At 37.6% G+C, this 25663-nt stretch overlaps 1 protein-coding gene across 4 annotated transcripts in view; it reads left to right on the top strand.

Annotated features, from left to right (window-relative positions):
• DACH2 (dachshund family transcription factor 2) overlaps positions 1 to 25663 on the top strand; it is a 313869-nt gene that overhangs the window by 135797 nt on the left and 152409 nt on the right. For all 4 annotated transcript variants that reach the window (XM_049828092.1, XM_049828091.1, XM_049828089.1 and 1 more), the window contains exon 2: positions 24670 to 24785. In XM_049828092.1, coding sequence (XP_049684049.1) covers positions 24670 to 24785 — 116 coding nt within the window. The remainder of the gene's footprint in view (positions 1 to 24669; positions 24786 to 25663) is intronic.

Genomic DNA, 25663 nt, shown 5'->3' with positions numbered 1-25663 from the left:
ATTAAGAAATGTAAACTTGAGCAAATCTAAATAATTTTTACACTATGCAAAATCATTATTATTACTATTAGAATGTTAAAAATGAGCACACTCCAGAGAAACAATGCAATATTAAAAGCAAACTCCATTATGCTACCTTAGCAAAGCATGTTTTAAGAAATTAAAATAAGAAAAAAGTTTTCAAGGCTTCATAATTTTTCTCTTCTGTTTATCTTAGGAAATGTCTACATCCAATGACAATAAAAATCAATGAGTAAATAAACACAATGAGAACATGCTTACCAAGCACCAAACTTTGAGATTTCATGAAAAAAAATTGAGCTTGCAATGAATTACTGAAAAAATGTTTGTGTACATTTTCCTTTGAGATTACAACAGTGCAACCTAAGCAGAATTTCATCACAGACAGATTTTATGTGATTTGAAAATAAATGGCTTCTGATGTATTTGAAAAAGAATCAAGTTATGTACTTTACACTTCTTTTAATGTCGGTTAATCATGGTAGAATAATGCTTTAAAATGACTGTGCTCTTTTAAGTATCATTGGAAAATAACCTTTTCAGTTAGCTAAGGAATTTATTCTGTCGTTAATATTTGCTGAAGGGAGAGCTGTACAATTAAAGCTAAGAAGCAGTGGTGAGCGATGCTGAAGGAGAAAACTGGGAGGGCTGTAGCATTGCTGTTGTCAAGAGGAAAACCAAGTTTGTTACCCTTCATTACCAAGTAATGTGTCTGGTGCAAATCTCTATACTATACATGTTTTAAATCTGAAATGCCTCTTCGGATATTCTGAAATAATGGCCAGAAGTGTGGAGTGGTGACATCTCTGTAAAGTCTGTTTTTCAAAGTTGTATAATCATGGTAGTGAAACCTTAACCTGTTCCTTTCACTTCCCCAGCTCTGCCCCACTGGTGGCTTGCAGGTATTTGGGCTATTCTGTGCCTTTATACCATTTCTGATTTAAAAATTATAATTGTTGATCGCTACAGTGCCATTAGACCAGTGAAAAAAGTTGCACTGTTTTTGCTGGTATGTGCCAAGATCTGCTTAGATGTGGTGTTTTATTTTGAACATTCTTTTCACATCTCCTATTTACCACATAGAATACGCTAATGTAAATCTTAATCTTTCAGTTTAAATCAGTTAATTCTTATGACTTAATTATTTTGACTGCTGTGTTTTCAGTTCCCTCTAGCTTGGTAATATCTTTCTTGTAATTAGGTTGCTTAGAAATACACATGCAGTTCCAGGTATAGCCATACAGGAGCAGATGAGTTAGGGCAATTTCTTCCTTTTCTGACATGATGCTTCTAGGCGTGCAGCCCAGCAAAAAGTTGGATATTTTCCTTGTTTTATCACATCTGCCTAATTTGCAGTCTTTTATAACACCTAAATGTCTCTCAGCGTATTAACATTACAGATGTTGCCTCTCTTTTTGAGAGCTACATTTGCATTATTTTTCACACTTCATTAATTTTGCTTTTTTAAAAAAATGAATTCATTTTTAAGCTGCTTTTATTCATTCTCACTGAAGGTTTTTGTAATCTTTCCACTTTGCTGTCAAGGCCATCTTTTCTGTGAGATTTTGTTTAAACTTTTTTGCTTTCCTTTTAGAACATCTATGAAGATATTAGATCGAGTTAGAGCCAGATCAATTTATTGCTGAATCTTCAAGGTAGCTCTTTTCTGTACCGTCATTCGCTCTGTTTCAGTCTGTGAGTGCTCACATCCATACTAATCTTTTATTGGAACAAGGCACTCTGTTAGTTGATTTTTCTTTTTAAATTACAGTCTAAATGTATTGCATCTTTCTTTTTCCCCCATATAGCAATTAATTCTGCAAGTCTCTTTCTAGAAAGATTTTATTCTGCCTAATGGCAATGCAACTGTGTGCTGTCAACATCCTGAGATCATTCTCTTTATAGTTGTTTAACTATTTATCAGAAACAGAAGTTATTTCTCCATATCAATAGTTACCTAGACCTACCTAGACTGGACACAAACAGAACAGATTTTCTTGCTGCCTTCTCGGGACTCATTAAAGTATTTCTTCAATAAAAGCTATTTTTAAAATTAAGGGAAAATAAGTCATTGGCCTGGAAACTAATTACATTGCTTGAACTCGGGTTTTGCCTCTTTGTTTTTAATAAAAAAAGAAAATTATTAGTTAAAAATACTCTTTAGAAACAATTTCTTCTGCAGCTGTAAATTTCTGCACTAGGGTGATGGGTATGTTTTCATGCATTGTTGATACAGAATTGAAGCTGTCCCCCCATGATTTCAGTTGCAGTGCAGGGTGGATTTTTCTGTTCACAGTTACTTAAATGTCTCTGTAATACAGGCTTTAAAACACAGTCCAAACACCTCTTGACGATGAACAGTGCTTTCCACCTTTAATAAATTTTTTAAGATTATTATGGGAGAAAAGGAGAACTAAAACCCCACAAAATTGTGGTGGTGGTGTCAGGAATGTAAGTGGTAATTGTTTTCCTGGTGTTCCAGACACTGTTTGTGTGTTACAGAAATGCTTTCCATTCCCACATAACTCTGGTATATGCTGTAGCATATAGGGCGTAGTTAAAGGCTCTGTCGCTGCCCTCTGTGAAGTTACCTTTGACATTGATAAGAGCATCTGTGGTATTGGAAACAGGGTAAAAACTTAGTGTTGTACTGAAACTGCAGAAGGCCCTCATGTCCTGGTCTTATCTTTTGGACAGCTATTTGAGAAGAGGGTAAGTCAGAGTCCCTGACAAACCACAGAGCCATTGTGGTCACTTAAAGATCACAGTTCTGTGAATCTTTGTTTCTTCATTATTTTTTTAATTTCATAGAATCATAGAATCATTTAGGTTGGAAAAGACCTTCAAGATCATCGAGTCCAACCATCATCCATGCCCACTAAACCATGTTATGGAGTACCCTGTCTACGTGCTTTTTTAATATCTCCAGGGATGGTGACTCAACCACTTCCCTGGGCAGCCTATTTCAATGTCTGACACCCTCTCAGTAAAGAAATTTTTCCTAATATCTACCCTAAATCTCTCTTGCCGCAACTTGAGGCCATTTCCTCTCGTCCTATCTCCAGCCACCTGACAGAAGAGACCAGCACCCACCTCACTACAACCCCCCTTCAGGTAGTTGTAGAGAGCAATAAGGTCTCCCCTCAGCCTCCTCTTCTCTAGACTAAACCGCCCCAATTTGAGGTGTGGGTTTTTTTCATTAATACTGAAGTCCAGGAGCCAGTATTCTTAAAGAATACCAATCTGTTCCTTTTTGAAGGCTAATTGTTTGCATGCCGAGTACTGGTTGCTGCTGTTGCTAACCCAGAACAGTTCTCTCTAATGCCTGAGATGTGGGAGACCTTGCGCTGTGGCAGCTGGTCAGAAATGTTATTGGTATTTGTTCATCTTTATCCACCTCTTGAAATAGTGCAAGTCTGATTTTGTGTTTCATATAGTTGCTGATACTAACTTACTTCCTTGTAACTCTAAGGAAAAGATAGCTTTTGCTACTTTTTTTTCTTTCTAATTTATTAGAAAAAACCCAAACCCCTAAAACTTAAATTTCAAGGAAAGAAAAGTATATCTAAAATGATAGAAATGGGTAATAGTGGGACACATTAAATTATCTGAACGAGAGCAGTCCAGATGACCATCACTGTGGAATTAAGCAGTTGAGTTTATTGTCAAATAAGTCAGTTTACTGTGTGATGTATTTGATAATTCTCTTAAGTTAATTAGTTCCAACCAGGTATTTTATAGCACTATTGCCTGGCTGTAAAATAATGCAGCTGGTTCATTTTCCAATGGGGGAGTTGTCTTACGTAATTTCTCTACAGCTTTAAAAAATATCTTCATGTTATCTGGAATAAAGCTAAGCTGGAAATTCTGTCAGGCATTTAGTCCAAGGTGATTACACCAATTTGAGAATGTCAACAATTACACAGTACTCATGTTTAATTAGTAAAAGGGAAGCACCTGTATTTTTAGAGGAAAAGACTCCAGGATTAGACTGTACAAATTCAAGTTGTTACAAAAGACAAAAATGAGCATATTATTCATCCTTGGGGAAAATCAGTCACTGGATGGGCTCCGTTCATGGAAAAAATGTGACAAATAGTTCTTTTTGCATATGGTCTCTCCATGCGTTTGTACTGATGCGTATCAGTAATGATGTTTACAACTCTTTTGTCTGTCCAACAGCAAAACAAAAAAATTAAGAGCGCTTCTGGTGGTTAGACAGACCTGTAACACTCTCACTTGAATATCTCGAATTTTACACTTGACATACCATTCCAGACTGAAAATGTGACTTCTTATTTATTTTCTTTAAATCATTTTCTTAATGCCTCAACCAGATGGCGGTTTAAAAATAGGCAACATTTCTCTAAGAGTTTTCTTAAGACCTTTCTTTGGCTGTTAATTGCACATTTATAATTATGTTCTTACAAAAAGATAAAAGAGTTTTGAAAGATTATTCTTGGCAACAGACCTAAGGTGAAAACCTGCTGTTTTAATGCGTAAATTATAATGTGTGCAGTTGTGAAGAGTGGTTTTGTGAAATGCTCAAGTAAGCGCAAGAATCTTAAGAGAGCTGTCAAAGAGTTTGCAGTCTAAAGGGGCTAATGTTCATTGAAAAACAACTCATAATATACTGTGCCTGAAGGCTAAATGAGTAGTTTAACTTAAACACAATCACTAACTTTCTGGAAGACAGATAAAGGAAACAATTGTTCCTCAAGCAAAGTTAGAGAAATGAAAAAAACAGCCTCACTTTGATGCCTGTTTAAAATCATTAATTTTCCTGTAAGCTAATGTAAATCAAGGATTAAACAGAAACTGTTACCATCTGACCCTTATAAACTAAACTTCTGTGTGGCTCATCTATTTGAAGTCAAATCTATCCATACATCTAAACAGGAAACTGAAGGAAAACATTTTTTCTTTTCATTTCCCATATCCTGCAAACTTTTTCAAAACATATTTCCTTTTAAAATTTAGTCTGCATACTTACACATTGTTTTTTCTTTCCCTGCCTAGGGTTTTGTAAACCTGCCACCAGTTCCTATACAGAGTGGTATAAGCGGGTGCTCTCTGGGCACTGCAGTTCACCCATCTGTAAATATTTCTAAAAGTGCCTATCTTTACAGGATGGTTTTGGACCGTGTGAGGGATCCAAGCTCATATGTGAGCTCCTGGGTAGCATACAAGTATCATAACTATGATCAGTTGGATTTCATGCCTAAGTGGCAAATGCTGGGGATTCAGTATTACAAATTGTACCTACAGTTCAGGGTGATTTTCACCTTGTAGATTTGTATTTCTCTGTCTATAATGACATTGATCTCTAGAAATTACTTTGAACTCCACAGACGGAATTATTATATGTTAGGTTACTATCGTTATTACTATTATTTATTTGCTGCAAGGATAAATGACATATCTCTGTTGCTCACCACTTAGGTTTGACGATTGTTGACACTTCAAAAAGGTGATAAATATCTAACAGATCCTGTTGTCATCTGTCATGTTGGAGAGATACATAGCTCATGGTTTATAGAAAACACTTTGTTCTGTGAATGCGCCTGTTTTCTTGTGTGTGTGTTTGTCAGAAAAATTCTCATCTTAATGGACTGACTTGCTTTCTGTAGCTTCATTATCAGATGTTTCCATGATACAAGATGGTCATTTTTATACCTGGTCAGTTAAGTCTCATACAACATTGTGAGTAGTTTGAAGTCAGATTCTTCACTCTTCTGCATATAATATGACTGTAAAGGCCAGATATTGACAGTGAAGAATTCACAGCCCTTAGAGGTACTGAGTTGTCGCCTTCCTTTTGGTCATGTCTCTGTTCTGCCTTCCTAGCCCCTTGGTGCATGGTTGTGTCCCAATATAAGTTGCTTATAGCAGCACTGTCGCAATTTATGATGCGTTATTCCTTGATAACAGACATGCAACAACTTTGGCTGTTGCGCTATCATGTATTGAGTTTCCAGAGAGTTGGTACGCATTTTCTATAATCCTTGTCTTTGGTAGAGTTACATAGGATACATAGAGTTACATAAGATAGCTGATAGCCGAATATTTCATGTAAACAAATGCGAGGTACAGAGTGTTTCTAAGCTGCGTGTGGCAGTATTCAGTATATTGCTTCACACAGCCGTTTTGGTTGCTTACCATTGTTTCTTTTCTCTCCTTGCATGGCTGTAGCCTAAAAAGAGGGGAAGTTCTAAATGGTTTTAATTTGTCACACCCCCTACAAAATAATTTTGAGATACATGCCTGTGCAGTCTCCATGTGGAGGGTGCATCTGGATCTTTGACTGTCTTGGTACTTGTTCTTCTGCCAGGTTGGCTATGAAAGATGTAGTCCCGCGTCTGTGTCTGCCTGATTTAAATGCATTTCTGAAGAATCTTGTATCTGCTGTTTGGCAACATAGTTAACCCATGAGTTCTTCAGGAAAATGTCCCTCCCTAAACAAAATAATATAGTCAATATGGGAGGTGTTTTATAATTTTTTCTTCAATAACTGGATGAAGAATATAAAGCCTATTGCTTTTGAAAACAATTCTCATGCATGAGCAGTAGCATGCAAGGTTTTTCTTTAAAGACATGATGGTAAGGAAGATGATGCTAGAACAGCAAATTCCTGCCATTCACAAAGGAGGGTCTGTTATAGAACATAGAGAAAGAAAATGTAGAGTAGCTTTTGGAGTCCTAATAATTGGCATTTGGAAACACGCTTTTAGCAAGAAATCTGACAAGAATTCTGCCTTAATATAGTGTCTACATGCTTCCCCACTTCTTTCTGTAGTTCACTCGAGCTGGTTAATAAGCGTGTTGGAAGATCGAGTGGGAAAACAAGCCTCAGAACTCTGAAACTGGCACTTGTCGAACATACCAGCATCGAAACAAGATGTAGCACGTGTCAGAACTGTCACCTTCTGCAAAAATGTCTTTTTCTTTGGTTTTGCAGTTGATTAAATCATAGTTGTATTCATCTGCCTTTTCGTTGTTGTATGGAATCTGTGTATCTCCGACTGGTCCAGTGGAAGAGGATAGCAAACTTACTGTGCTTAGCAGGATAAATGATTACAGTGTTAAAGCATGATCCCACTTGCATTGAAAGGAAAAAAAAGATTCTTGTAATGATTTTGAGTGTAGCAAGATAGGACTGAAATGAATTTGGCTCTGGACCAGATAATCCTTTTTTGTTGATGTTAAAACACTGGCCACAGCAGTGATTACAACATACGAATACAAAAGAGGCTTTATTTATACTTTACTTTTGCTTTCATGTTTCCAATCATAAAAATAAATATGTCTTATTAGAACAGAAAAATTCTACTTGGTTTGCTTTGCATGCTGGGAGGCATTAAGTATTTCCTTTTTTTTAGGGGAAATGTGTCACTTGCATTTAACTCAGATAAAAATAAATGAAGATAAAACTAATTTAATTTTAGAATATAATTTTTTTGTATTTGTTGAACAACTGTTGTTTTAAAATGGATAGCCTGCTGAGAAAGAAACAAAGCCACTTCAACAAAGCAGGAAATCAATAACCACAAGAAAGCCTAAAGAAAATTAATGCATACAGTGTGAGCAAGTGACATAGAAATTATTTTCTGGTATAAGAATGGTAATAATAGAAGGCATATGGAGCAGATGAAAAGCATGGTAGAAATATACATAGAAAAGATGTGTTCTCTATTTCTATTTATAAATAATGACCTCTGTGTTACAGTATTTAAACTTTGAAGGGTCTAGATGGTGGTTTTCTTCCTGATTTCCCCACCCCCTAGTCCTAGGTAAATGTTTATGCTTGCAAAATTTAGTAGGCTGGCAGCCATGGAAACGTATGTCTTTCATTTATCTCCAGGAAATCTGATTACAAACACTCTTTTACTTGAATTCTTTTAGTCTTTTTCAACAGCTTTTAAAAAAAAACAAACAAAAAAACCAAAAAAACATTTTTACTAAGGAGCAGTGAATTGTGCATATTATGTATGGTTGAATTCTGTCGAAGTCAGTGGCAAGACTATATGTTCCCATAGAAGGAGCAGAATTGTACTTATACGATCTCTTGCCATACAAACCAACACACATCTTAGGTTTTCTCTGTCTTCTCAAAGCCAAGTTAAATGTTGATTGTTCAAACTGAGGAAAGCAGAAGTGGATGCTAGGAAGCTAACACATAGCACATAGCTTTTGGGAGAGATGAACCTTTCAGACTGAAGAGAGATCTTTTTAAAAAAACAACAGCAGTTATGACTTGTCTGATGAACCATTGTATCTAATCTAGGAAATACTTTATTTCAGGAAATCCCTGAATTTGTCAGTAACTCATGCCACTTTTCAGTGCCCTGAACTGATTTTGGCTTTTTCTGCACTTTGGTTCTTCCAGTTTTTTTCTCATCATGTATGACAGTCTAGCTGATTTAGAAAAACAGATTTACCAAATGATGGGTTGTGTTTGTCAGTGGCAAACCAGTTGTAAATGTGACGAGAAAGGTTCATGAGTGTAGCTGTTGATAGAAAACCAGACAAGCTTTCGGTCAGAAAAGTACTTCAAGTCAGATATTAAAAAAATAAGTAGTTTTGAAGCTAACTATGAGTTGAGAATAATTGTTCTCATTTGGATATGTTAGACCACCTGGGAGGAAGATGAGGGAAGGGGTAAATGTTGCTGGTGGAGCAGAGGGAGTATTACCAGAAGGGAAAGAGTGATGCTGTAATCTCTTAGGGGAGGGAATGAGACCTGCTGCTCACAGAGTACAATGGGGAGAGGTCAGGTAGGAATTAGATATCATGAAACCAGTGTTTATTGAATCTGTGTTATTAGTAGCGAGCTGACTTACAGGTTCTAGTGGAGACATACTCCTTCCCACACAATCAACTCTAAGGTTGGCCCAATTCAGAATCAAAGAGTGCAGTGTGGTTTATTTACACAACCATTTCAATCATCTGCTGTTATAAAGAGTTTTCATTGGGTAAAGTTTTTGTGTGTCTCTGTGCATATGTGTGCCCCAAATATGGCAAGTTTCTAGCATTACTGCAGCGTAAATTTTGCTTAACATAATTGAGATTACTACTCTGGCTTTATACTGAGGTAACAGAGAGAAAAATTCAATTGTAAATCTCTTGTGTATCAAAATACTCCTCTCCTGCCTCTTCTCCAGCTTCAACTCCCTTTGCTGACCTAGGAAGCTGTTTGTAGTAGTGACAGTCCTGATGTGATGCTGCAAGAAAATTCTTACCTTTTTCAAGAGCCGTGTGGCAGTATTGAGATAAATGGTACAAATGGACCAAGGTTTCACCTCAAATGCAGATCAAGTTTATTAGCGTATCATTTTAATCGGGGTTTGGGCAGATTCAAAATCAACTTGGAAGGCAAGATCCCTGATCTCTTTTGGAGAGGTTTTAACTTCAAGAACTGTGAGGCTTTAGGGTCTGTTCCTAAGCCTGCTACTAAAGTCAGAGTCTCTGAGGTCAGGAGACTTATGAGGTAGTACCTACCAACCACCATCATAGCATTTCTCAAATAATTTGCTACTCCTTACAAAAGCTGCCCTTTTATTCCATATTGTTGAGGCATTTACTCCTTCATAATAATATTACTAACTTTTCTGTCTGGAAAAAATCACTACAGGTACTTTCCTTAATTTAATTCAGTCACGTTAATTTTTTTTTTTAAAGATGAGTACAATTCTTTTCTTTCGAATTTTTTTTTTAATATCACTAATACAAGCAGAGGCAATACCGTATACCTTGGGGATAGTTTTTAAGTCACTTCCAGGAGAAGTGATGTGAATATTTGTTGGACAAGCTGCAGAATTTACTGTTTAGCATTTCTTTTCATACCAAAGTTTTTCTTTTTTTCTGAAGAAAACTTTCTAAAAGATAAAAAAAAAGAATAACTAGAGCACAGGGTTGGTTGGTTTGCTTTTGTGTGTTCGTAGTTAAAATTACAGCTTTCTCGCATTCTTGCACTAAAGCTACATCCTTTGCTTACTAGCTGCAGACCAGCTTGCCATGTCCGCAGCGCAGTCCCTCACGGGCCACCCGTCGTGGGTCAGGATGAGGACAGGGAGATCCCGGTTCCACAGAGGTGCCGCCATCTTTGCTGGTGGTGGGGCTGTTGCAGAGCCGGCGGGAACCGGCTGGAACCGGCCGCGTCCAGCGCAGGGCAGCCCCTGAGCTCTCCTCTCCTCACAGAGGCCCCTGCAGCCCCCCGCTACCAAAACCTGCACACATAACCCCCATACATAGCGAAAGGCCTCGGAAGCGCTATCTTTTGATTTACTGCCAAAAATATTAAGATGTTATTTGTTCAGTCTCTGACTCCATGCATATGGAGAAAATTTCTGTTGTGTGTGCTTTTTTGAAGTAGGGGGAGAAGGCAAGGAAATATCCTGTGGCTCAAAAAGCAGTGAAGGTTGAATTCTTTCTGTCTTTCTGTCTGTCTGTCTTTTTTCTTTCTTAAAAAATGATTGCAGGATTGATTATTGGAAAAAAATTAAGAATGCAGTGGATAATCCATCACTTACGGTCTTTTAAGATGAAAACTAGATGGTTCTCTCGGACCCATGTTCCAGTTTATTTTGAACATGTGAGCCCGCATCAAGATTATATGCTTGGGAAGGAACAATGTTGTTTTTTTTTTTTTTAGCTCACGGGACAGGAGTCCTTTTAATTCTCTAAAAACCAGAATCATGGCTAAGATTTATCTCAAAGGTCGGAGACTAGACTTACACTGGTATCGATCCTTGATGCCACAGAGCTATCTGCCAAAACATCATCTGAAGACATGTCAAGGAGCGAGAGGAGGGGTAGCCAGGCCTTGAGAACATCCCCATGAGTTCATACTGTAGCAGAGATCGTTCTTCAGATGTGTGCAGGTACTTGGTGTATTTGGTAGTTTCCCCTTGGAGCCCTCGCTAGATGCGTGTATTTCTAGAAACTGTGAATAGTTAAACCTTGAACTGAAGGAATGGCATTTCTTGTCCTCGGAAGGAGATGACTCTCCAGCATGGGATCGGTTCTGGGCTCATCCTGATCAGTGGTTTTTCCCTTGTGTCTTGAGAGTTTTACGGACAGGTAGGGATAGCATAAGCAGGCCTGTTTAAATGGGCTTGGTGTACGGTCCCGTTCATATTAGCATCTTACAATAACAGGAAGATTTTAAAGACAAATTTAATGTGAATTTTGAAAGTTTCGCTTCTGCCCTTTTTATATTTTTGTGGACCTAAAGGTTTATGGTTTGTTGTTTAAAAACACTTTTATTTTGTACATTTGCAGTAGAAATATTCAACTTGTCTATCTCTATCTCTACAGTGAGCAAATTAAATGCTAACAGTCACAAAATCCGGAAAGGTAAAGGTGAAGCAGTGTAGCTACTTACTTAAACTGCCTGTTTAATTTTATACTGTTTCAGGACCACCAGCTAACTAAAAGGTATTTTCCATGTTGCGAAGGTTAACCCTTAGATGTTTACTTCTGGATACAATCACCTAATCACAGAGGCTCCTTTTGATTGCCATGAACAATTCTTCCTTTCAACTTGGATGTGGGTGCAAAGGGTGATACAGAGGACTGTTTCTATGTTCTTTCATTTATTATTCTTTGCAAGATGAATTTCTACTTCCTAACTTTGAAGACCCTTTGCAAAATAGTGAAAACACTGAAATGTGTAATGCAGTTAAAGCAAGAGGAGTTTCCCACTGCATCAAAGTTGAATTGCTATGAAAATATTGTACCACCACACGACAATATACCACTGTTACGGAATTAGCTATCATCTCATGTAGGTTATGTGATACTCAGTGCTGTAAATACACCAAGTGCTTGCTATTAGGTTTCTGTCTGTAGATAATAGGCTCAAACAGTCACATTTTTTACAAGTTTCATTGAATTGAATCTTACTGAGATACAGCTCAGTGGAAAACAGCAGTATTTCAAAAACCTTTCTTTCTGATAATGTTCCCCTAAATTGGCATTGAATTCAGATACAGGTCAAAAGTAAAACTTGTAAGGATCTAACATAATTCAGACGCGTATGACATATCATGAGTGTTTGTAATAGATGGTGATTCCCTGCTTGGAAGGTATCCATGCAAATATTTGTAGAAGTATGTATTTGGAAACTATAAAGTAGTGCTTGAAAAAATTGGTACTAAATTAACTCAGCTGAAAGCAGATTTATAGCTCTTCAGTGTAATGGCATATCTTTGCACTAGGTTGGACTGTATGCTGCAATATACGTGATGTTCGGTTACATTAATGAAAGTGAATTTTCTCCTGCCCTTTCTCATTCAATTTTCAGTTAAATACGGTTTTTTGTCTTTGAGACAAATCCTGAAGATTTTATAGAGATCGTTTTCTCATTCAAGTGTTTTCTTCATAGGCGAGATTGAGACTGTTCATTGTCACCATGAGGTCCTCACACATTCCTTATCCCAAGAGACAGGCCATGATTCAGTCCCACAGTCCTAGTTTTGGGACCCATGTGTTCAAGGAGTGATGGCTGGGCTGAGCAATATCCTCCAGCCCAGGGCAGAGCCTGCTGACAGCCAAGAAATTGAGCTGTCAGTCCAGGAAGGAAGCCCATCAGGCTCTGAACAGACATGCAGTGAATAGCGGCAGGTAACAGAGACCTATGTGGTCCTGTGTGGTTGTCCATATGCTGGATTTGAGGCTTACTGAAAGAGAATTACTGGCTATTTCTGTGGCTTTGAGGAAGGCAAGCCATTAAAGGCTTGCTCATGTAAAATCTTTATTCTGTCTATGTCTTTGCCAACATCAGCTGTAGGCTGTTTGGAGCGGAGCTGTGCTTGTTCCCATGCTGACCCCAGTGTCTGCCTTGTCATCTATGTACGTCAGCGCTGAGCTTTCACATACAGGTGGAATACTCCTAAAAACGTTTTCAGTGGCTCACTTCTACATACTGAAGAGTGAGATATTTTAGGAAGTTAAAAAATAGCCAGAATGCAAATTGCATAAAAATATTGCCTATGATCTGCAGCGGTTCGCAGTTTTCACTGGAAACAGAATCCAAGTAGAACTATCCAAGTAGCAGAGCTGAGGTTTGCAAGGCTCGTTGTACACTTGGCAGTATCTCTGGCACTTTCACATTTGGTTTAGCTGGACATCTTGGGTGAGCATTGTTTTGACAACAAATCTGTAATTTAAGTTTGTGGCTCTGAGTATGTAGTTAGTGGCATGATTCCAGCAGTGACAGGCCCCCTCCTGCTAGGTTTAATCTAGGTAGAGTGGGTAACAATAGGAGTAAAGACACAGCAGCAGGAACTTTGTCCCACTGGGTATGATCTCAAGTTGCTAAATGAACTGTATTTTATCCATGCCACTGCATCTTCACTGCTACAGTTACTAATTTAATGTAGTTACATTAAATTAATGTGTGTGTATATGTACACGTGCTACAGTCACGCTTTCAATTTCATTACTGACATACCCTTAATTTGAGCTGGTGCAGTGTGTTACATAGATAGGCCTTTCATCTTGTCTGCAGCTGTGAATCACCACAATTCTGAAATTTGGTGATTTATTCCCCTTTTTTCCTGTGACAAGTGTTATTTGACAGGAAAAAATTAACAGCAGGAATGTTGAGGTACTTTTATATCTGCAGGCACAGTCATAAGTAATTCCAAAAGAGTTATTTAAAGTTTTAAATCTCAGTGAACCAAAAATCCTTTTTTTGGTTTGAAACTTATTTTGAAATGCCTGACTTCAGAAACAAGCAGTTAAACTTTCTTAAGTAAGAACCAATCACTTGTTCTCTACTGCAACTAGATGATAGTAACATTTGAGTACTGGGATTTCAGGTAATTTTTCTGACTGTAGACCCAAACTCACGTTTTAAATAACCTAAACAGTAAATGATCAAGAGGTCCTGTAGACCTTGGTGGGGATAAATCTCTAAGACGTGTGTCTATGGATGGAATAGTTTTAGAAGGAATATTATCTGGTATTGACTCCTTCACAATCTTAAGTTTTTAATATAGTACTCTAGCAGGGCTTTTTAATATATCTCTTTAAGAAATTTATAGAAAGCTCATTTAAATTCTGTATTATCTTTTTGCACAGTTAAAAGCAAGTAGTCCTGAATATGTCATCTTTTAAGTGAGGTAGTACGTAATAGACTTCACTGAGATATATTGAGACAAAAATAAGTTTTGCTATAAATCAGATAATTTTGTTGTTTTCTATACTGCTTCAGTATTTTTCCAGATAACTTTAGTGAGGGTGTTTTAATGAATCAGACCCACTACTTTTTTTTTTTTCAAATAAAAGTATTTTCTTTAATTCTGTTGTATTATCTGAAGACCTCTTCATGTAGTAGGCAGAGAGGTGCCTACCCTGTCTCATACAGTAGCTAGGCTAAGAGCCACAGATAACTTCTAGTGATAACTCTCAATCACAATTACTGCAGATTACTTCTACTTTTGCACTTGTCATAATTCTTAGTGCTTGTTCATATGTATATATTAAATTTTTTTTAGAAGCTTTAAATTTATGTATCAACTAATTAGAGAATCTCAGCTTTTGATTGTGAAACTTTGGGGGGAAAACCCCAACAATGCTCTCTTCAGTCTTTCCTCACCCCTTCTAGATGAGAAAATCTTGGAAGTGTGATTTTTAGAAACTTAAAGATTACAGAATTAAAAGCCAAATAAAAATGTGCGAAATGGAACTTTAAAAACATTAGAATCTTATTTATTCTTATGATTTCAGGGTCATGATTTGTGAACATTTGGGGTTAGAAGTACTGTAACTAGGTCAAGTAAATGAAGTATAAAATAGCTTCACAGTTATACTTTGTCAGGTGAGTAGTCAACCCTTAAATTGTCTGTTCCATCACCTTTCTTTCTTTGACAAAGAAAAAATTTAATGAATCTTTATCAAGAAGATGTCAACACTGGTATTAATAATCGGAGATACATTTGGACTCAGTTGTGGAAAATGTGGAAACTAAGAATTTGCTGTGGGCTATAAAAGGGAGAATAAAGCACAATGCATTGCATCTCCTCTCCCCAGGCAGGCAGCTTTCTCTGGCTTGCCAGGGGAGCCAGTGCTCCCAGGAGGTACAAGATGTAGGTGGCATCTAGAAAATAAATATACAGGTGTAATTCTGTAATACAGAATAGAGGGGTTTTCTGCTCCCCAGAAGCTTTTCAGGTGGCCACCTGAGGAACACGCAGGGTAAAGGGACTTGGTTTGCCTGACTCCTTTGCTTGTTATCCAGGGGAGCCAATTTGCTGCTGTTTGGTGTCTCGCCTTCACACCATGTTTATGTCTGCCAAGTGTAATACTAATGGCAAGGTTGTCCCTAAGTCCTGTACAATTTGTAGAACATCAAATATGTAGTAATTTTGGGAAGAGCAGCCTCTTTTTTAACGAAGTGTCACATGACTCTTTTAGGCAAACTAGAAAAATAGGGTCCACATGAAAATGCAAGTTTAGAAACAAACATACTGGAAAGCCATGCTGAGATGATGGTTACTGTTAGTTCACATTGAACTGCAAGCATGTGCTGGGTATGGGAGCTGCTTTCAGTTTGGTTCAGGGACTTCAATAATTGCTTGGCTGATGGGGGGGGGGGTGAGAAAAGCTTAGAGACAGTACCAAGGCGGTAGGGGTTTCACATGCACTGGAGAATGACATTAGGATGCAAAATGATCTTGACAAAATGGAAGGCTTGTCTTAAACAGGATTCAGTCCGACAAGGACATGCACGGTGTAAGAAAAACCTAAAGAGGGTCAAGTTACACTATTTCGACCTGTAATCTGGGGATAAGGTGTGTACCTTTGCTATTTGTAGCACATGTTCAGGGAGTCTGAAGATTGTGGATGTGAACACTAAGTCTATAAGTTCCATCTGTACGTATGAAAACTTCACAAAGGCAAAACATGATGAATCCTCAAAAAATACAGAGTGTCTGTAAAGCAGGAAAATACAATTTATTTTCCATGTCTGCCGAGTAGATGGCAAAAAGTACCTTGCTTAAATCAAACGGAGAACTAGGTTAGATGGCAGCCCCCCTTTCCCTCACAAACCTTTCCTGATAGGAAGGCTAGCCTAAGCATTGGTGTGGATTTGCCTAGGGATGTTGTGAAATCTCCAGCACTGAGTCTTTTCAGAGGCAGGCTAGACTAACATTTGTCAGGAATGATTTGAGTGTACTTGATCCTGCCTTGGGGCAGAGGTAGAGAGAGCAGGTGACCTTCTGAGGCCTATTTCAGCTTTACGATTCTGTGAGTGAACCCAGCAATAGTGACACCCCAAACGCTAGTGCTGCTGCTCTTGAATTTTGCTCTTGCCTCATACTCTGAAAGTCTGACTGATGGTTTCTGTCATACACATTGCTATAAAACATTGGGATAACTGTGGAATTGGTGTATTTAGCAAAAACCAATATCCAGCTGGATGTGTGGTGGTTTGGTTTATTTCTGCTGTGTTGTATTCTCGGGCATCCGTATGAGTGACATGGCTCGGGCCATTGCTAAAGGCCATTACGGCAATAAGTCTAGAAGGTTCAGAGCTGGGGAGGGTGTTACCTCTGCTGGTGCTGTGCTGAACAGCCTCTACTCCACCACCTGCCGGTCCTGCCAGGCCCTGGGCCAGGAGCAGGCAGGGTTGCTCAGAGACCACTTTCCCTCATCCCATCAGCTGCCCCCCACCATTCCCAGGGGAGGGAGGTGAAGGAGGAGGCAGAAAGCATTTGGCAGGTGGCTGTCTCTGCTCGTGTGCTGAGGTATGGCTCAGGCATCTCCTCTCCTTCTTACTAAGTATAAAATTCGTAGTAGGAGTTAGCACTGGAGCTGCTCTCAGTGGGGTGGTTGAACTCCCCCCCAGAAAACATAGGGAGGGAGATCAGGAACAGAGGATAACTGGGAGTTTGGCAAGAGGTGGAGGATGGGAGGGAAGCAATTAAAGGTAGCTACAGTCTTAAACATAGAAGTGATGGACAGGTTAAGAGCAGAAAATGAGAAGTATTCAGAAGGTTGGGCAACAGTCAAATGTAGGAGAGAGGGATTGGATGAAGTGAACTGGGTGGGATGGGAATAGGACTGGTACAAAAAGTAAGGAAAAGATTAGGTAGAGGGTGGGTAAGCTGTGTGGCTGAGAGGCCTTCATCCCCCAAGGACCAAAACTCACTGCAGTAACTTCAGGAGAGTAACTGTATGTGGACCTTCGTGACAGGCTTGGTGAATCACGCTTCCAGCTCCTCCATATCATTGTTGACTGCACTGGTAGAACCCGAATGGAGTGGAGATCACGTGTGCTAAAGTGCTCCTGGCCTGGAAGAAAGAGATTCCTGCAGGTCAGGAGTACTTGGGAAGGTGCAGCAGGTCTGCCCCAAGGCAGCCTGTTTTACCAGCATGGAGTCTGGAGTAGGTACCAATTTAGATGTCTGTGCATGAGAAACCATCCGTGGGCTGTGAGCTGGGTGTTAAAAGGGAAAGAGTGGCCATACAGACGAGGGTCAACCAGTGCAATTGTTCACTTGCTGTTGCTGCTGCGTACACAGCTTGTGTTGATGGGGAAGTTTCTGAATTTACCATCCTAGTTCTTGACAAGGGAAGTACAGGTGATACTATTCAGATCTATACTGGACTTTCACTAATGCCTGATTTTTAGGAAGAACACAATGACAATGTGCTACTTACCATTCTTAATGGTAAAGTTAATAAAGTTCTAATCCACTTCAGTCCCAGCTCTGAATAATTCAGTGTTATTAAGGAGTCTTTTTTTCCTAACAGTAACACCAATTCATAATGACAGAAAAAAAGTTCATATTTGTGATGCTTTAGGAACAAACTTCCACTGACATTTTCACTGAGGCTGATGTTGAGAACCACCTTCACTGAAAAACCCCAGAGAATCGAGTAGGAAGATTTTGGTTTGGAGTGTCAGACCTTTTCTCCACAATTTCCTTCTGTCCACTGAAGTGAGAAGGGAGTGCTCTGAGCCCATGGAAGATGAGCTGTGGCTCTCCTCCTGCCGGTGTAGGCACTGTTATGAGAGTTGCCATAGGGACCAGGTTCTAGTTATCAGCTCAAACAACTTCATGTATGATTAATGTTAATTGCCCATTTTGCATGGATGACTTTTTTCCTCCTGCTGAATTGGCTCTTGTTGCCTTTGATGTGGCTGGTGATCCAATGTCCTGCAATGGTTAGACAAGTGATCAGTTTGCCAGTGCTGAGAGGAGACAGAATCAGGTTGCTCGGAGGTCAGAGTTTGCTTCTCTTCTTAAACACTGAAAGGTCAAGTAGAGTTTAACTACCATTGGCATCTTTGAAATGTTGTAATAAATGCCAAAGTAAAGAGATTATTTTAAATCCATGCTACAACTACGAATCGTAGGGTAATAGGAAATAATTTTAACTCGAACTATCAAGATGGTACGTTTATTGGTAAAGGCTTCAAAGAGTACTTTTCACAATCAGGAGGAGGTATTTCATGATCTTTGAGGACAGCAAAATTTTAATTTGTGCTTCCTGTTCCAGTTTCAGGAAAGCAACTAAGATTGTGGGTTTTGGTGGTTGTTTTGTTGTTGTTGTCGTTGTGGGTTTTTTGTTGGTTTGGGTTTTTTGGGGGGGTTGTTTTTGCTTTTGGTTTTGGGGGTTTTTTTGTTTGTTTTTTTACTTCTGGGTACTTGCACCAGTTACTGCCACTATTCTCGGAGCAATTTACGCAGTATGTCATATAGTACTTCTGTATTTCTCCTTTAAGCCTAATAAAATATGTTGCTATTGCAGAAATCTGTGATACATATGAGAGCTTCCTAAATCACAAGTCTAGCACATTTTTATACCAAATAGCTCAAGCTTCGTGGAATCAATAATTAATTTATTAACTGGATATCTTTTGAAAAAACAAAATCAGCAGTCCTTGCTAGACTACCTACTGCCAATTCATAAATAGTTGATGACAAAAATGAAAAGTGTAGAAGTAAAATTCAAATCTTAACGATCAAAGTATCGGGTACCTCATCTATCACAACTTGGAATAAATATATCACAGAATGTGTCATATCTCATTGACACTGCAAGACATAATGCTTTCCCTTGTTATCTAGCTAACTGCCAAGTCTACAAAGTTTATAGGCTGCTAAGATAATGTGCTGGTGGTAATCCACTTCAGTTGCAGAAATATGAAGTACTGTTGAAATATATTTCTACTTGGTTTATTCTTTGCTCTCAAGAGGATAGGATACTATTTCAGTTCCTCTAAAGAAGCCCAGAGAATGAAAAGCAAAGCATCAGGATAAATTATGCTAAATGGTGGACTAGACCCCAGAGGAAATCATGCTTCTGTGGTACAGTATTCCCCCATTTATCTTACAAATGTTACATCTAATGTTAATTTTGTAAAGGGAAAGCATTCAAAGATTCATCTGATCCTTTTAATAATAGTTTTAGTGTTATAGTGTTATTTGTCAAATGCAAACCATCATAACTTAACTTTTCTAGTTTTGACAGACCATTCATACAGAAAATATTTTGGGCTACTAATACATAACACTTTATTTCACAAAACACAAATAAGCTAGTAATTAAACTCCAAAACTTAACAAATAATTGCCAGCAAGCAATTACCATTCAATTAAAGAGTAATTACATGGTTATTTGTGCCCTGTAAAATAAAGCATTACTGAAATCAGTAACGCAATCAATATTTTAGCAGAAACAGGATGCTGCAGTGATGGACCTTTCAACCTGTGCTGATTAAATTGTCATCCAAATAACAGTTTCCTAGTTAAATCACCACATGTTTATTTGTCTTGATTAATATGCAAATTCACTTCTGATTCCAGTAAATCTCCTATATTTAAAAGCACAAAAGTAGAGCACTATCATACATCAACAGTGATGTGCTGTATGTTTCCACTGATTAATTACATTTCACAAAGTGTTGATGAATTTGTGGATTTTATGAAATATAGTTGTCTATAATGAGTGTAAAATAGAATTATAAAAGATGGAGCTGATCAGTAATTTTAACAAAATCACAGAAATAGCCTTATTCTATGTTTTGATACAAATTATAAATCCTTGGGATGTCTAGGGAATGTATAAAACTTTGAGAAGAAAAATAATGAAATTAGCTCTCAACAGGAGTAGAAAATAAAGGAAAAACAGACATTCATGAATGATTTCTCAACATTTTACTAGATAAATTTTGAGTGTCAAATATACTGCTTAAAATGTAATTTAGTCTCTGACAAATTTAATTCCAAGCAAAATACAAAAATGAACAACATTCAGATTAGTTCATTTTTCTCTTTTAGAGTTAGTGATTTTTTCAGCGGTGGGATGGAGAGAGTGACAAGAATGACTATATAACCGTAGTGTAAAAAAAAAAAAGGTAAAAGCCCAAAACTTCCAATCATCTTTGCTTTCAAGTAATTGATGACCCGAGGGCTTTTTGGTTTTGTTTTTGAGAGTTACTAATAGAATTTTAATCAGTCTAAACTTTGAGCTGGCCAATTTATTTGCATTTATTTAGTAAAAAGAATAAGATTAATAAACTTGTTAGTGAGAAACGGTATTGTACTTCTGTTTTAGTCTCCATGGTCTTCACTTATGACCATAACTCTTGTACTTCAAAATGTTTTTAAGAGATATCTATAAACTAGCAGTTTCTAACTGAAGTAGCATCTAATTTAGAATTGAGTCATTTTCCATTCCCAAAGATCTACTAATGGCAAATATAAAAAGTATGTAGAGATTTTAAAATCTCAAAGGAATGCATTTAAAATTGTTTGAAGCTGATCGTTCTGTTTATGCTCCCTTGGTTACCAATGAGGAAAAGATTTTTCTACACTTCTTGGATTTATAACTTTTTTGAATGAGCTAAAGGAAAAGGTGAAGAAGAAAATGCAATGAAAGAGCCGGGTGACAAAAGATTAGGAGAAATAATATTAAATGAAGTTACTACTTATATGCTAATGCTATTAGCATTTCTACGGTAATACTTACATAATCACAAACAATGTCTTAACTCTCCCCAGATGATAATTCTACTTGCCTTACAATGATTTCTGTTCAAGGCTTGTATTAGCAATTTTCCCTGAAATGTCAAGATTAGATATGTTTACACAGTAAATGTGAAATTTGTCAGAATTCTAGACTTAATAAGACGATAGGAAGCATACTAGGTACTGGGGGTGTTGAGACAGACCAGTGAGATTTCATTGCTTGGTGATGCCAGCCCTAGCCCTGACCGCAGCATATTCACAACATAAAGTAAATCCCATAAAAATTTTGAATCTGCTAATGTTCCTTTGTGTACATCTTATTAAAAAATAGGATTTAGAGCAAACATTTGTATCCTTTCTCTATGAAATTTCTGGTTTCACGTTTAAACAAAAATGCCAGAAAACGTGTTTCTGGCCAAAACGGGACTGGAAGTGTTTGGATTCAGATATGCTGCCGAGGTGCTTTCTGTGGTTTTGGTGTCTTCCCAGGCAGAAGATCTTGCTTCGTGATAGGTGACACGGTCTCTGGTCATCTCCAGGCAATCTAGCTGGAAGCGTGGGGTACCTGCTGCAGACTCGGCAGTAGCGTATCGGAATGCTGTGAGGCTCTTCCCTTCCTTTCCTTGATTCAGAACCAGACATACAGCATTAAAGGGGTTCATATGTAAACTACAGAACACAGTGTTAAAGACTGAAATGGTTCTTTCGCAGGTGTTGTATGAATGACAGTCAGCTATAAGTAGCATCCAGCCTTGAGTTTTTCATTTAAAAGCTAACATTAAGTTAGAGGCAAAGGACTTTGATTTTATTTGAACAGGTTCAGCTGGGAACAATTGCATTCAAATAATTATGGCTACAGCTGTGTAAGAAAGACCAGAATCTGGCCCCTAGTAGTTAGTGCTTTATAGTAATAGTCACTAAAAGCACATGAGTAGGTTAGAAGTATGCAAATTTTTTTTTTCCTTCAGAGTCTATCTTCCCCAAAAGGCCAACAATCCAAAAGACACCAGAACCAGGAGAAAACAGTGCTCTGTTTTCCCAATGGTGTTTGCCTTACGTCTGTAAGTAGGCAGGATATAAATGCAGTCAGTGGGACTCTGAAAGAGAACTGAATAAGTTTTGGTGCAAACCTCTCTTTCATCATCTCCTAAAACTTGTCTTTAACCTTGGCCGTTCGATACAGGTCAGTGCATAACCACAGATTGGAGAGTTTCACTTCTGCTTGTAGTATATGCTGGGAAACACCTTAAGATCTGATCTGGTAAACCTGTGGGCTTCGAGTTGTCTGCTCAGAGTCAACAGAGTTATTAACATAAACTGTTGTCTGTGCAAAAACTGCATAACCAGGAATGAAACTCTGTTGTCTCCGCTCCTCTTCCTTTGAAAACCCAAATTATAAATAAAATGTCTCTTCATAAATATCTTTTAAAACTGTTTGTTTAATTTTAAAAATGTTTTTCTTAGATTAATATCAACATACGGAGTTCTATGGAAAAGATTTGTTAGTATTTGAGCTTGAGAAGAGAATGTTTTGTAGTTTAGTTGATTGAGCTCTTCTGCTGGAGAAAGCTGCTAATTTTAGCTGTTTTGTAATTTTTTTTCAGAGGCAGTAAGTGCAAACTAAGCACTTAGACATGCATATGTATAAGCAGGGACTTCTGTAAATCAAAAGAGCAATGATTCTTTTTTGTTTAAAACCCTCACATACCAGCCTAATACTGTCTGTTAGACAATCTTCTTGTGCAGTGGATGATTTCAGCAGGTGATTTTAATAGAGAATGCATGTGTGCTTCTAACTTCCTGCAAAACTCAAATACTCTTATTTTAGGTTTACTTTATTATAGCCTAGTGAGTCTGGGCTCTTGTACTAGGCTTTACTACATAGCCATCATAGTATGATAAACAACTTAAAGCATAAAAAAGAAAAATGGAAGAAGTACTGAATAAAATGAAATACAAAATGGACAAATGCAAAGCTAGAAAGAGTGGGAATAGTTTTATAGAGATAAAATAATAAACCAAGAAAATGATTTTGTGCTACTTTGATGTACAGTAAAACAAAATAACACTAGAATACTGTGAAAAATGAACAGGTTAATGGTACCTCTGTGTAGTGTTGCTGGAAGTTGTCTTCATTTAAACACAGAGTTTGTCTTATATTGATGGAGGGCTTTGCCACTGTAAGTTGATAGAGTGAGGTTTAACTTAAATTTCTTTGTGAACTAGAAGCATTTTGGAAATGCTTTCTGTTCAGACCTCATTCATTGTTGCAGCTTAGTTATTTTATACAGTGTTTCACTATGTTTTGTCAAAAGCTCTATTACTCAACAGAGTAAAATTTGTTTTGACCAAAGAGAAGCAGCAATGCTTTTGCAAACATAAAGAGGTTGCGTTTTTATTAGCTGGCTTGAGGAGGAGTTGATTCAAATGGGTTTTTGGTCTGTAAATCTCTGTATTATGATGGCAGGTGTGTAGGATGATTACGTGTGCACACACCGATGTGAGGGATAAATGTGGTAGTTGAAAATGATAGTTAAATGTAACAGGTCTGTAATCAGACACTTAGCATTTTGGATTTAAAACCTGCAATCAGAATTCATAAGGTGGTCAAGGGACGGTGAGATTTTTGACGGGTTGGGCTAACATTCTTAGTTTAACCTATCTGTAATAATTGAAAACACCAATCAGTCCGTAAAGGTAAGTAGTCAGTTTTGGAAAAGCTCAGTGTTAAATTATTGCTGCATCGTCAGAAGTAGGCAGTTACCTGCCGTGATTCAGAAGGCAAGGTTTAAGATTATGTTGCATTCAAGGTCTCAACTTCTCGTCTTTAGGCAGGACAACTTGTAGTTTTCGGTCAAGCAGGTGTGTGGCTCAGACTTTGGAGCAGTTACTGCTGTGACCCTTTTCCACTAGCCACCTCTAAGGTCATGGAAGCCCTGGATAATGGAAAAGCTTGACTACTGTATGGCTAGTAGAGGTACATGTAGATGTCTCTTCTGTGAAGCAGCCTGGTCAGCCAGGCTGAGATGCCTCGTCAGCCCTCAGCTGGTTCATAGCGGCAGCTAGAAGCAGCGTGGCTGTATTAATCCAGCGCGGGGTCTGAGCTAATAAATTCTGGTGCACCCAGTCTCCGTAGCTCTGGCATCCCTGTAGTCATTGCATCATTGATCCACAACCCATATAAACTCTGGCTTGTGAGCTGAGTAATGCATCTAATTGCATTTTTCAAGACTTTATGTGTGAGTTTCACATGTGTGTGAATTTCTTGAGATCCATTTTACAGATAGTCATATTAAGAAAAAGGTAGTACTTAGCAAAGTAATGGTACAATAGGGGTAGAAATATGGATTGCTTTCTTTCTCGACTTGCAGTGCAGATAAAAAAAAAAAAAAATCTTAGTTTTCTAGTTATTTATGTGACTTTGAGTTCCTGACTGTGTTAACTATAGGTGCTGTTTGGCAGTGTATTGTTAGTTCATTTGAAACCTATACAATTCTTGTATGTTTGATCAACTTATTTTTCTTTTTCACTAGGCAAGAATTTCTAATATATTTTTGTGTGTCATTGATGGTTCATATATTTTATACAAATCAATACTATGTGTAGTAAGCAAATATTTCAAAAAGAAAATGTGTTTTCATTTATCCTCTTATTTCATCAGCTCACGACCAGGAAGACCCCCCAAGCGTTCACTAGGAGTTGCGATACAAGAAAATGCACGTCTTCTGCCCCATGGAGTTCCAGGCCTCTTATCACCAGGACTTATCTCTCCGACAGGTAATAAAATCCATCAGATGATCAGCCTCATCTCTTCATACTGCACAGCAGTTAAAATAAACTAATATCGATCTAACTGCCTTGTCCTTCAGGGCTTTTTCAAGCTTTACCAGAGGTTACATTATTGGGTTTTTTGAGTGTTCATGAAAACTCTGTTTTGTTGCTGCAGTGACTGAAATCTAATGGATTTATAATTTAGTTCTTTATTAATTGTAATTTCCTTACAGGAAATTCCATTAAATGTGTTATTTTAGTAAAAGGAAAAAAAAAATATAAAATGAACGATTGTCTCAGAGAACCCTGTAGCATGCATTTCTTCCTTTCAAATGCATGTGTATTTTAGTTCTCATGGGATATGAACAGCGTGGCTAATGCGTATTGTATTGTAACATCATTAATGTATGCTGGGAAGATAGAGAAATGCTTGTACGAATTATAGAAGAAACACTTGAAAAGCAGATAAATCCGCATTGCCACAGTGGATTGTACTTTAACAATAACAGTCTGCATTCAATATCATAACATGGAAGAACTAGCATGAAAATATGTGAAGTTATAAACAAGCCCTAAACATAATTTAATGCATAGTATTTTATTTCACTTCATTAATTTATTAATAGAGTTTAAATTAAATCTTGTGCTATGCTGATGAGTGTTTTAATTTTTTATTAATTGATGTGTACTAAAGGTAAGTTTATTTTGGTAATAAAGCTATATTAACAGACTGTATTCGTAAAAGTAATTGTTTAAATATTCAACAGGCTTAGCAGTTTTAGGATTACTGTCAAAGTCCAGTCTAAATATATTGTAGCTCCATAATAACCAAACTTAGTGAAGTGTTTAGCAGAATATAAAGTCATAGAATATCTTACAGGGAA

The sequence above is a fragment of the Accipiter gentilis genome, chromosome 24 (assembly GCF_929443795.1).
Source record: "Accipiter gentilis chromosome 24, bAccGen1.1, whole genome shotgun sequence".
In the NCBI taxonomy this organism is placed as follows: Eukaryota; Metazoa; Chordata; class Aves; order Accipitriformes; family Accipitridae; genus Astur; species Astur gentilis.
The sequence above is the reverse complement of the archived record's forward strand: the minus strand, read 5'-3'. Positions and strand labels throughout refer to the sequence as shown.